The following is a 13,608-nucleotide window of genomic DNA, read 5'->3' on the forward strand; positions in this document are numbered from 1 at the left end:
AATATGTTCAGCAGGAACAGTGATACTTTCACTTCTATGCACAACACCCACGGACATTCTATTTCGTTAATTTAATTACTCATGAATATAAAAATACTTAGAAGTAAGCTAAGGTCTACTGTAGATGTTTGATTTTTTGTACCTACACACCCTGCTTACCATAATAAAATATTATCTCTGCAATTTGCATGGCTTCCTGTTTTTGAATTTCTGAATTTTTGAATCTGAACATCACATTTTCTTACTTTATATAAACAGAAAAATCTTATAATGGTAATGGTTGATTTGCTGAAGTTTCACTATGAAACAATGTGTGCCCTTACATATCTTTCTCTTTGAACTCTTTTGGTGTCTCCTTAGATATCATTTCTTGTGATGCTTCAGCACTGGAAAGAGAAAAAATTAAGAGCACATATTCATCTATTCTCTTGGAAAATCATGAAAATAAACATTAAAAAAGAGCATAAAGGAAACTGAAGAAACTTAAAAGACTAGTTCTGTGGGGCTAGTGTGAAGCTCATCAAAATCAGAACTTGCTTAAAGTCCTGAAGCATAGGTATAGAGGAGTAGGAGAAAAGCTGATGTACACAGTAGATATGAATCTGTACTGTATCTTACACAATCAATGTATGCATTATAAATGCCAGTCATTTCAAACAAAACTATTTGAACATTAAATCAAAACTTGTGTAAGACTTTTCGTTACTTCCTTTTCCCCACCTTTTGTCCGTCTTTTCTATATTCTAAGCTCTTTAGGATTCTTTCTTATTAGGTATATGTACAACACCTAGTGCAGTGGGGCCTTGAGCTTGGCTGATGCCTCTATATATTATTGTAATATAAACAAATGAGAATAATGGAAACAGAAACACTGCACCTGACAGTTAAACATGGCTGCAAGACTCCAAACACTGAGCTATTAACCACAGACAGGGGTCATGTGTCCATGTCTACTTCAAATTCTGCCTCCTCCCATCCAGAGGAAGAGAGGTGGACTTCCACAGAGAAGGCAGGGAAACCATCCCTGTGGCCTCTGTGCACCTCTGCACCCTGCTCTTGATCTTCCCTCTCACAGAAGCTGTGCTGCCACTGGCTATTACATTCACTAGCTACACCCCATTCCTCCATGAAGGTGCAGAAGGGGACAGAAAGCTTCTTGAGTCATCCTTGAATAAGGCCCCTACTCAGCTTGAATCATTCCAAGTAACAGCCCAGCAGTGAGAAACGGTGCATACAAATGGGATATTGCATATGGACTTACCACCCTGCGCCCCACATACCCACACATTAACTCTTCCTTATTTTGCATAGCTTTGTGGATTTTATGGGGTGTACTATAGTACAATCCTTTTGACCAGTGTGTGCTGTACAAGGCATGCTCTCTACTATGCAGCAAACTTGCCCAGCCAGTTACTTAAACAGCAAACTGGTACAAAATGCAGTACTAATTCAGGTGGAGTGAGTCTCTGCCCGAGCTTACCTGCCCACTCCCCTCCCATACCCAGCTCATCCAGGATGCAGATTAAAGCAAGGAATTGCCATCTGTGAATAGGGTCTGACTTGTTCATGGCAAGTCCAGTAAGAGATGAAATCCAACAGCAGGCCCTCAGGCAGCAAAGCCTTGGGAGCCATTGCAATATTATTTGAAATGTAAATAAAAACTCAGCAATACGGTTTCAATTAAAAGCCAAGCTCTGGCTGTGCCTCTGTTTGTAATTTATCAGGTGGTTACAGGTTGCAGAAGTTTTGCATTTCAAATGTATTAAACCAAGCAAAAGAACATGAACCAACAAACCCCTGTCCATTGCGCTTGTCTATTGCATCCTTCCCCTACCACACACACCTCCTTCTATTTCAAATGCTGTGGGTCAGGAGCCATGTCTCTCTTTAGGTTTCTACAGCACTAGCACGACCACAATAACAAACAGTGCCACCTGAGCTGCAATATTAAGGGCTGGTCTACACTGGGGGGGGAGTGGGATCGATCCAAGATACGCAATTTCAGCTACGCGAATAGCGTAGCTGAAGTCGAAGTATCTTGGAACGAATTACCTGGGGTCCACACAGTGCGGGATCGATGGCCGCGGCTCCCCCGTCGACTGTGCTACCGCCGCTCGCTCTGATGGAGTTCCGGAGTCGACGGTGAGTGGTTCGGGGATCAATATATTGCGTCTTAATGAGATGTGATATATCGATCCTAGATACGGCGGGTAGTGAAGACGTGCCCTAAGGCACAACACACGCCAAGAGCTCTTGATCTTAATTACCTGGTATTAGTCTGTTTAATTTGTCCAACCTATACTTAAAATTTTCCAATCATGGGAATTCCAAAACCTTATCTGTTTAAGATGGTGGCATTTCAGTATATGTACTACATCTAACATACATAGAATTATTTTTCCTCTTTTAATCATAACTCCCTCATTAAGCAAAGACAGCGATAGTAACACAGTAAAAGGTAAAACCTCATCCATCAGGCTTGTGAAAGCACTTCTAATATTTCCTGGCTAGAAAATACATAGATCACCATTTAAAAAAAACACCGTGGACAGTTTATTTAAGCATTAGGTATTTCAGCAGGATTAATAAAGAGAGAGCATGTTCTGTATAACCTAATTTTTGTTTGAAGTGGCATAATAAGTTTTTCTACCTGGCTACAGGAGTATGGTTGACTTGATTCACTCTCACTTCATTACTGCCAAGGCCTTTTACTGCTGCGTTGCACATAAATATTTTCTCTCCTGAATACAAATAGCAAATGTTCCCTGTTATTGGGTTTTCAAATAAAACAGTGGGACATAACTTACTGAACAGGAAATTACAACTTTATTATATTTTCAGTTCTTGTGGCCTCTGTTGTGGTTGTTCTAAGAGACAAATGCATTTTTAAAGATGCATTTTCATAAACATATTCCAGCTGCCAGCCATCCTGCCAATGGGGATTGAAGATATTGAAACATTTACAAATCCTCATTGACTAAAGACTGACAAAAGAACAGACATACCATGCTTGTCTTTGCATTCCAGATATATTATTTCAGATCTAACAGGTCTCACCCCCAAGGGAAGTCTGGCAGTCAGAATATTAGCGTAGATATAAAAACTCTAATTCGATTTCCATGTCTCTTGATAGTACATTACGTGAAGCTGCTAACTCAGCAATAGGTACAAAAGAAATTGGTCACAACAGATTTCTGGCTGCAGTGCTACAAGTGAATGATCAAAATGTCACAACTCCAATAATTCACTGATTACCATGTATGGGCCTGATCCTACAAGATACCATGCGCCCTCAATTCCCATTAAACTCACTGGAAATGGCGGCAACCAGGCCCAAATGAATCCAGTTTCAGCTTCCTACTGGGAAAGTTGCTGATTAAATACACCTCTACCTCGATATAATGCTGTCCTCAGGAGCCAAAAAATATTACCGTGTTATAGGTAAAACCACGTTATATTGAACTTGCTTTGATCCACCGGAGTGTGCAGCCCCGCCCCCCGGCGCACTGCTTTACCGCGTTATATCCAAATTTGTGTTATATCGGGTCATGTTATATTGGGGCAGAGGTGTATTAGGCCTGCCAACATTTGGCAGTCCTGCACCACAAAAGTAAGGACACGGGAATATCCACTGCAAGGAGGAAACACAAATAACAAGCATATATTTAACAGTGTTATTGTAGCTATGTTGGTCCCAGGATATGAGAGAGACAGGGCAGGTGAGGTAGTATATTCTATTGGACCAACTTCTGTTGGTGAAAGAGACAAACTTTTGAGCTTCACAGAGCTCTTCCTCGGGTCTGAGGAAGGTAACCAGAATGTCTAAGCTAAGCATTACCTGACCCTGTATCAGTAGAGGTTGATTTCTGTACACAGGCTTCTGGGGTTACTTTTAACTCATCTTCAGAACTTGAGGTCTGAAGAGACACAATGCATCAAATTAAATTTCTCACAGGCAAGCTGTAAAAGGAGAACTCTTGTCCCTGTACAATGTACACCCTAATCAGTGTGGAAAGAAGCAAATCTTTCAGGAGCTTTTCATTTTTAGGTGCAATAATGAACAGCATGCATTATATCTGACATCCTTCACAAATAATTTCATCTTCTCTAGGAAATGAATAAAAACTGTCTCCCAAAGATGCAACACTAAATGAAGAGTGCTGGGAGGGGAAGACTTAGTGTAAGAGCAGCCAAAAAAATTTCTTAGTCTAACAGCAGAGTTTTTAATGTTAAGGTTACACAAAAACCTTAATTTCCCTGTAAAAAATGAGCCAGGAGAACATGCTTTTTTTTTTAGGATTGGGCTCACTGTTAAGAGGAACAAATTTATCAGAGGGCATGGAAAAAGTGTCCTTGTCAATAAAAACGTCACAATAAAGATAGCTCTTTTCCACACTAACATAAACAAAACCACAAGTGTTTTTATTTGCTCTTAAGCTTGAGATACATTTTACTCCTGTGTAGACTTTGCTTTTACCTCTCGTTCTGAGTTTTCCTGAGCAGCTGGAGAGAAAAAATAATCCGGTTCAGGAGTGAAAAACTCATCTGATATGTCAGGAGAGGAATTGGGGGAACGAGTTAATTCACTTGAATGTTCCTGTGAAAGATGTTATAAAACGTCATAAAGTTATGATGCCTTCACAACTATGTCCGTATTGTATAATATACTCTTAGTCAACAACGTTAAATAATAACATGTTTGTTATTTTATTGTAATTTCAGACAAACCAATGAGCCTCCTTCACTCAGGCATATAACTTTTATTCTGCTTACATTTTTAATAATTCCACCTTTAGGATAGCTATTACATTTACATTATTTCTCTGGCATTATCCCTTCAGCTATTATGGAACTATTATGCCAGCAGCTAGTGTACCACCTTGTGCAGTGGGCCCACCAGATCCCAGGTAAGCAGTGCTGGAGGTATGTTAGAGGAGTGCTCTGAGAGACCTCACACCAGGACATTAAGGCTGGTCTACACTACAGGATTAGGTCAACATAAGCTGCCTTGCATCGACCCAGCTATGGAAGCGTATTCACTTAAATTTGGCTCCTGCCAATGTAAGTGCCCCTCTACATCGATTTAATAACACGGCATCCCTGAGCAGCGCAGAGTCACGGTCAATGTAACTAGGTTGACACAGTGTCAGTGTAGACACTGCTTTGCTTACGTTGACTGTTATTGGCTTTCAGAAGCCGTCCCACAGTGCCCCACACTGACAATACAATCGATACACATGCTCCTGATGAGGATACACACCGCCGACACAAGGAGCCAAGTGTGCACATACGCAAGCGATTTAATAACTGCAGTGGCTGTATGCCGACATGAGTTAGGTCAACATAATTCTGTGGCGTACACGTGGCCCTAGTACCATGAGAAGAGGAACTGTCAATTCAGTATGTTGTACCCTTCCCTCTGCATCTGTCCAGATGCCTGAAGCAGTGTCAGAGAGTGCTGTGCTGCCAGAGGGACTATTTTTCAGACCACTTAAGGTCATTAAAATAGCCAATGGCATTTTTTGTTGGAATAAATGTCAACCCTGGCAACAGTCCAACTTGGATAATTACATACTGTCGACAGTACCTAAATTGCCCTGGAGTTTTTATTCACTTCCTTCATTAAACTGTTCTAATGTGCTGTTAAACCTCCCAGACATGTTGTAAAACAGATCTTGTTGGTCTGCCAGATGTGCTGTAAGGCCCATCTCTTTTCCCAAGCATTTGGGGAGGAGGTGGGTTGGTGGGAGAATCTAGTGGGTTTAGGGGAGGAGTATTATTACCTGGGCAATTTAATCAATGAGGGCCAGATTTTCACTAAGCATGTCAGTCATCTAACTCTCATTGATTTCAATGGGAGTTAGTCTCTAAACTGATAATCCCACTAGGTATCTAGCTGCATCTTTGGGTGTCTAAAGACACTGGAAAATCTGACCCTTGGGGTATTTATACTGTAATAACTGTCTATATGGCAGGAACTATTTTTATTTTATAAAACGAAGCTCTTGATGATTCACAGTATTAAAAGCCCTGTAATTCCGCAATATAAAATGTGCATCACACATTGATTGAGCCATACAATAATCGTACATATTGCAAACTCGGGGGGGGGGGGGAAATCTCATCTCTTTATGGGCTTTACATGCAAAAAGGATGTCTGCTAGGTGTTTTGGGGTGCATTCCTGCCTAGTTTTTCTACACTGCAGGCATACATGTGCTTTGCCATCACTCTGTGAAAATTACTTTTAAAAGCACAAATCAATTTCAGATTTGGACATACCTTTTATTCTCCTACTCCCAATTTCTTTAGAGTCTCAATGTTAGATATTTCATTTGATTGTTGTATATTTCAGCCTACCCTCCCACTGCTCACATTGCCTTGGTGGTTTTACAGACCTAAACAACAAATGGAGGACTCATAGGAACTCATAGACAAAAGATCAGCAATATCTGGCTGCCTTCATTTTTCAATATGTAACGCACACAAAACAAATATACAACTACCTGTCACAAAACTGATCTCATAGATTACTAGTAGTAATTATATTTCTTGGATTACTGTACATACACAGCAGGGATTCTCAGCTTCTGTTGGACTGATTGAATTTTTAGAAAGGTTTGCTCCGCACTCTGCTTGCTCATCTTTTGCTAGAGACTGCCAACTTCTGCCTAACAAATTGAAGCATGTCAGAATGGAACACAATTATTATGCAAAGGATAATGCGGCCTGAATGGTTTGTGCAACTGATGGAATATAAATGTGACTAAATCTATGAATGGCAATAAAGCTACATGATCTATTGGGGAACGGAAAGATAATGACAACTAAATGCCCAATTCATAAAGGCAAACATGTGAATCTTCACTGAGGGTTGTCCTGAAAACGTTCTTCTTCAAAATGGCATCCATATGCATGTCACTAATGATTCATTTTTGAAAATCTCAATTAGCAACATATTAGGATCTAAGCTAGCACTATGCAGCAACAACGCATTGTATAAGGAACAAATCTCAGGCTCCATGCACATAAAATGCAAACCATAGGACAAGTCAGTCAGAACTCTGTCCTATGGCATTTGTCATTGTGTAGGGCTTGCTCTATGTGGGATCGGGTCATTGGTCTCATCTGGGGTGCGACTATTTCACTGACAAAACACAGTCATTTTCATCTATGGTTCTGTGTATGTGTGTTTGCCGTGAGGCCTGTCCTTGGTCATTACCCAGTGTGGGTGTGAGAAACATGAGTTTACAGTGAGACATATAGCAGCTGGATTCCTCTTTCGCAAGCCATCAACCTGATTTCTTCATGAGATCTCAGGGACAGAACCTCCAGGTGTGGGTCCACAGTCAATTAGATCTTGATTTCTAAAACTTCCTTTGTGAACTTAGCAGTGGCCTTTCTCTCGGAGTGTGTGTGTGTGTGTGTGTGTGTGTGCGCGAGAGAGAGAGATAACCCTGACTGTTACAAATTTTAAAATGGAGAGTATATTAGCGGTGCCTTTGGACCAAGTCACAAGCTCTTTGGAGAGCTGCTGAGGCCAATTCAGATACAATGCAGAGGCTGGGGAAATCCATATTTGGTGTATCTGATGAAGCCACATTAATCTACCTTGGCTGTAACATGGCAATGCATCTACTGGATTACCTCAAATTATCCCAGACTTGTAGGAGACCACAGCTCAGGAAGAGAGAAAATGAGGGTCATGTGACTTTTTTTACAGGAATCAGATTAACCGTCTGCCATGACAGCTACCATAGCACTGTCCAATAGACTTGTACAGAAATGTGCAGACATTAAAACTGGGGAAATATAGGCATGTGACCCTCTCTATGGGCTCTACCATGACAAGGGCTTTGGTCCCTCAATTCCCATCAAAGCCAATGGGAGCTGAGGGAGCTCAGTACTCCCCCGGAGGGGACCCCTTAGTGCATACTTCTCAGTTCAGTGCATAGTCTATGCTCTTCACTGACCTTCTTTAGGGGACAAGTTTAGAAGCAACGGTGGTCAATGATCACTCCAAAAGTCAAATAATCTCCAATCTCCCTGTGCAATCCCATCTGTGACCATAACAGTCTGACTGGAAAGGCAGGAAGACCAATTCCATCAGCTTTACCTGCAAAACTTCTGAATACAGACTCCAAGTCACTCTCCTCTGACTCATCCATCTCCTTCCTGCCCAGATCCTGGGTTTCAGTGCCGTCGCCTGTGTGCCACCTGCCATCCTTTCTCTGCCAGCCAGTACATTCCTGGCCCCTGAAGGTGATATGTGGAAAGGCTTCCTTCACGCTTTCTGCCTCGCTTTCTGAGGTGCATTCACTCGGCGGATACGGAGGGAGAAGTCCCAGCTGCCCAGACGCCACTCTTTTAGCCATTTGTTTCACTTCAGCTAGGCAAAAAGAATATACTCAAGGTTCACCTTCTTGGAACACTGGTCACAAACTATAGAGTCTCTCAGTACCCTCCTGCTGAACTCGCATGGAATTTGGACGTTCAGTCCTTCCCCTTTGTTGCTTCAGGCTGACTGCAGACTGCCCCAGAGCCACAGCCAAAAGGTTTTACTTTACAATCATACTAGCTAGAAACCTATTTCTGTTTTAATGAAAGTTTAAATCCTGCAGACACTGATGGGGAAACCTCTACACATACACATTCACCAAGGAATGTTGGAATGGGAATATACTGCCATCTAGAAGCTGTTGCAATGACTCACAAGGGAGAAATCCCATTCATAGACTTCACTGGATTCATTCCAGACTGTTCTTGCTACTCCTTCAAGAACTGTGGGCTAACATTTCCTATAGCATTTCACACCATCTTAATGTGGTTATGCTGAACCCACACATGCTGGATGTACTGGGAACACAGGATTTCCATTCAGAATGCAGTGTTTCCTCAAGAGGAAGATGAATGATGCCATACACTGAAGATGCCCCTGTTGCAAACACTGTATCTTTTTTTTTTAAACCATAGAAAAAACAGAAAGGAAGACACCAATGGCCTGACAATTAACCACCTGGACTATGGGCTCTATCTCGAGTACCCTACTCCATTTTTACTCAAAACTCCCAATGAAGTAGATTGGAGCTGCAGGTGTTCAGCACCTGTGAAAATCAGGCTGCCTTTAGGTGCCTACAAAGGCTTTACACTCAACTCGATGGCATTTCTTGGTCTGTCTGTCTGTCTTGTTGTAAAGTGATCATTTTTTAACATCACATGCGATCAATTCCAAAATTTCAGGGAATGTTTTAAGTATCAATGGCCAAACCCCTCTTAATGTGGGGGGAAATTAGAAAATTGAGAGGGAGAAAATGGGGGGCACGTGAAGTGGTGGCTAGCTCAAGCACCTGTAGACAATTGCCTACAAATCAAGCAACTTGTTCATGGCACCCACTAACACTTTCCAGCATAACAATATTCCTAACTCCTCTCTGTCTCTCCTCCTTACTGGGTTGAGTAGGTTGACACCCTGAATGATTTATCTCCACACAGAAAGAAGAATTATTGGAGGGGAGGGGAGAGAGACTGGGAGACCCTGATATGGGAGGAGGAGGAGGAATGGGGCACACAGAATCTCTTGGTGGGGGGGAGTTGCAGGGAAACCCTGTAGCAGAGGGTGATGAGAGAGTGGTACACAGGGAGCTTGTCAGGATGGGGGGAATTAGGACAGTCTAAACACAGGACGATATGGGGGGATTCTAGGAGCCCCAACAGCAGCATAAAGCTCTTTCATGAGGAACAAAAAGTCATTGGAAGGTCTAATAATGTGTTTTGGACATGTTAGTTAACTCCAGTGTTTAATCAACATTGCCGTTTACTCACTCTTCCATTCTGACTGCACCATCCTTCGCTCCTCACTTCTCCTTGTGTTATAAATTTCAGATGCTGATTTTGGAAAAAACCTACAGTAAATTGTTACAAGATGCATCGAACAAATCTCTGTTAATAAATACAGAAATGTATCATTAACCATTCCCCAGTTAGCAAAACACCAAGAGCTTTGGGATGCAAAGTCTACCCTTTAAAATTATATCAGCATAGCTATGTTGGTTGGGGTGTGAAAAAATGATATAACTATGCCAACAAAAACCCCAGAGTAGATGCTTCTGTCAACATAGGTAACATTGTTTGGGGAGGTGGTGCTCCTACATTGTCAGAAAAACTTCTGTTGGGGTAGGCTGCATCTAAACAAAGGGGCCATGCTGGCATAGAGTCCACTGTGTAGACATAGTCTAGGTCTCACACCATACAGGTTCTAAAAACCCCTCAGAACTAGCACATTGATTTCCCAATGGCCTAGATTGCAGTGGATGAGTTAGGCCTATTATGGATTAGCATGACACCACCAATGCTTTAGAATCTGATCCCCACAAGGTGCTGGGCATCTCCAAAGGACAAGCCAAAAAATCTTGGCATTAAGCCTTCCTCATCACCAAGTCTTGCTTTGAGCAGGAGGTTGGGCTCGATGATCTGAGGTCTCGTCCAACCCTAATCTTCTACGATTCTATATGATTCTAAGGCTTGGTCTACACTAAACCCCCAAATCGAAGTAAGGTACGCAACTTCAGCTACGTGAATAACGTAGCTGAAGTCGATGTACCTTACTTCGAACTTACCGCGGTCCACACCCGGCAGGCAGGCTCCCCCGTCGACTCCGCGTACTCCTCGCGGTGAGCAGGATTACCGGAGTCGACGGGGAGCACTTCTGAGTTCGATTTATCGCGTCCAGACAAGACACGATAAATCGAACCCAGAAGTTCGATTGCCTGCCGCCGAACCAGAGCGGTAAGTATAGACAAGCCCTAAGTGTCATATAGATTTATACTCTGTAGGTCAATCAGCTGATCACTTGGCACCTCCATTTTGGATACCAATAGTCCCATTACCAATTCCTTGGCTACCCAACGCTTAACCTGTCTCCATTCTAGAGTGCAGTGACTCACATGACTATGTCACCTGTTTTTAACCCATGACAAATCTTTCCCATTTATCGTCTGGTCATTTATTTCCTTAACAAGGGGATTTTGATTCATAGGGTCACCTTTACTTACTCTTTGATTAATGTTTTCCAAAAAAAACTAACAGGTTAGTGCAACATGATTTTTCCTAGCTGGTTTAACCTTATGAAGTCATTCTACGGTTAGAGCACGTGTCTGGTTCTATTCCCATTCCCAGCTCTGCCATTGACTCAATTTTGTCATTTACTTTGATGTCTGTATGGAAATATCAGGTGCAGAGAGATAAGAAGAACAAAGTACAGCTTACCTCACTAGGTCAGGGGAACTGCATATAATGGAATATAATGCTGTGGTTTGCACTAGCTGCTACTGAAGGGCTGCACAGGTGCTCTGTGCTTTGCCACTGGGTTTAGAGGGAGAATTCAGTTTCCACCACCCACGTCACAAGGATTGATCCAACACCCATGGAAGTCAATAGAAGTCTTTCCTTTAAGCTTTGGATCAGAATATGCATAGGGACCAGGATTTGGCCCTTGCTATCTACACAAACAAAAATATGCACATGCACCAAAAATATATTTATTTTGTTGTACTTTAAAGGTGCCAAGAAATAAAAATAATAATTAGAAAATCATTCTTTTACCTGTGGTGCTAATGGCACCTCAGAATATTACAACGAAACTTTAAACATCCTGCTTAGTTGTTGATAGACATGCTATTTGGAAATTTAAAAAAAACTTCACTGAGCTGTGACGGTGAAACTAGACTGGTTTCCTTAGTCAGTTTCACAGTTTAAGACTAACTCATTTGGCACTGTCCCTTTCAATACATTGATATTTCCAAATACAGGTTATATACGCAAACAGATATTCGAGTGTAAGATACAGAAGCGTAATTTAAAAGCTTTTAAAACCATTTTAAGGTGCTGAGATATCATTTATCACATCAATTCCTACCTGTTTCACCTCTTGGCAGGTGAGCACAGATCCCAGAGGGACAGGTATTCTGCACTGACAGATTCTGACTCCTTATTAAGCTCTCATGGTAGATATTTTGTTAGCTCTGTAGCTAACAATGAGTCTGTTTCATGGAAGGCTCTTAATTGGATGGATGGCTTTTTGCTTGCTGAGAAAAACTCAATGCCAGTTTTAATCCTAGAGGTGTCTCCTTTTGACAGAGGTTTTAGTGGGAGGAATCTACAGGAATTTATTTCTTTGTGACTAGAAATTGTGAAATAACTAATCATTTGTGAAGTAACAGACAGAACTCACCATTTCTCTTCCTCGATTCCACTTCCTCCAGAACTTGAATCAGTTCCTCTATGGTGTTGCAAGTTGACATTTTTTTTCCGTTTTACAGCCACAGGTGGATGCAATTGCTGAAAAAAATCAGGCCATCAAACCATGACTCAGAGTTTGCTTATTATTAGCTTAGTTTTCTCTAAATGCAAACAAAGGACTGGATCCTGCACTCTTTATTCATTGGGCTCCATTTCAGTGGCACTACTGACATGAGTAAGGGTGGAAGGTTCAAACCCTGGATTAGGACAAAGTACACTCTAAATCTCCTAACAGGTTCTTTATATACTAAAGGGCCCAAGTGCGTCCTGGGAATTACTGGTGCTAGACAACTTACGGAAATGTACATAAATAATAGAATTATAGGACTGGAAGGGACCTCGAGAGATCTTCTAGTCCAGTCCCGTGCACTCAAGGCAGAACTAAGTATTATCTAGACCACCCCGGCAGGTGTTTGTCTAACCTGTTCTTAAAAATCTCCAGTGATGGAGATTCTACAACCTCCCTAGGCAATTTATTCCAGTGCTTAACTACCCTGACAATCAGAGGTTAAGGAGAACAATTTTTCTCCCTCCTCCTTGTAACAACCTTTCATGTACTTGAAAACTGTTATTTCCCCTCTTAGTCTTCTCTTCTCCAGACTAAACAAGGCCAGTTTTTTCAATCTTCCCTCATAGGTAATGTTTTCTAGACTTTAATCATATTTGTTGCTCTTTTCTGGACTCTCCAATTTGTCCACATCTTTCCTGAATTGTAGCCCCAGAACTGGACATAATATTCCAGTTGAGGCCTAATCAGCGCGGAGTAGAGTGGAAGAATTACTTCTCATTTCTTGCTTACAACACTCCTGCTAATACATCCCAGAATAATGTTTGCTTTTTTTTGCAACAGTGTTACATGTTGACTCACATCCCTCCTTCAAACCCATTTTTTTAAACTAACAGTCCACCACTTTCATGCTAAACATGTTAAATCATTCTTTCAACATCCAAAAACACCTATAAGTCCCCATGACACGACATCTCTGGTGTCTGTAACCCAAACAACACCTCTCCCTCTCTGCTTGCTCTGACTCACGATATTCCTCCCTCCACCTTATGACAAGATGTTTTCCCTACTGTGCCATTGGATTGGTCTCAGTTAAATGAAGCTACAGGGACCTTGTCTGATCACAGTATCTGTGAAGCATCATGCATACCAGAAGGCTACTCAAATAAATAAAAAAGCATAACAACTGTATGTGCAAATATAACTAAGGCCTCCCTACGCTTTTAAACATGGGCATTTTCAGCCATCTTCAAAATCAGCCTTTAAAATTTGTATGTTCAAACAGATTTGTGCATACCAATGCAAA

The 13,608-nt window shown here is 41.6% G+C and overlaps 1 protein-coding gene across 8 annotated transcripts in view; it reads right to left on the bottom strand.

Moving 5' to 3' along the window:
* Nucleotides 1-13,608, bottom strand: part of TEX14 (testis expressed 14, intercellular bridge forming factor) — a 90,771-nt gene that overhangs the window by 36,347 nt on the left and 40,816 nt on the right. For all 8 annotated transcript variants that reach the window (XM_065573213.1, XM_065573208.1, XM_065573212.1 and 5 more), the window contains exons 15-22: nucleotides 12,228-12,334; nucleotides 9,821-9,900; nucleotides 8,115-8,387; nucleotides 6,569-6,669; nucleotides 4,478-4,597; nucleotides 3,839-3,917; nucleotides 2,651-2,741; nucleotides 324-386 (exon numbers count right to left, since the gene is read on the bottom strand). In XM_065573213.1, coding sequence (XP_065429285.1) covers nucleotides 324-386; nucleotides 2,651-2,741; nucleotides 3,839-3,917; nucleotides 4,478-4,597; nucleotides 6,569-6,669; nucleotides 8,115-8,387; nucleotides 9,821-9,900; nucleotides 12,228-12,334 — 914 coding nt within the window. The remainder of the gene's footprint in view (nucleotides 1-323; nucleotides 387-2,650; nucleotides 2,742-3,838; nucleotides 3,918-4,477; nucleotides 4,598-6,568; nucleotides 6,670-8,114; nucleotides 8,388-9,820; nucleotides 9,901-12,227; nucleotides 12,335-13,608) is intronic.

This window comes from Chrysemys picta, chromosome 19 (genome assembly GCF_011386835.1).
Source record: "Chrysemys picta bellii isolate R12L10 chromosome 19, ASM1138683v2, whole genome shotgun sequence".
Classification (NCBI taxonomy): Eukaryota; Metazoa; Chordata; order Testudines; family Emydidae; genus Chrysemys; species Chrysemys picta.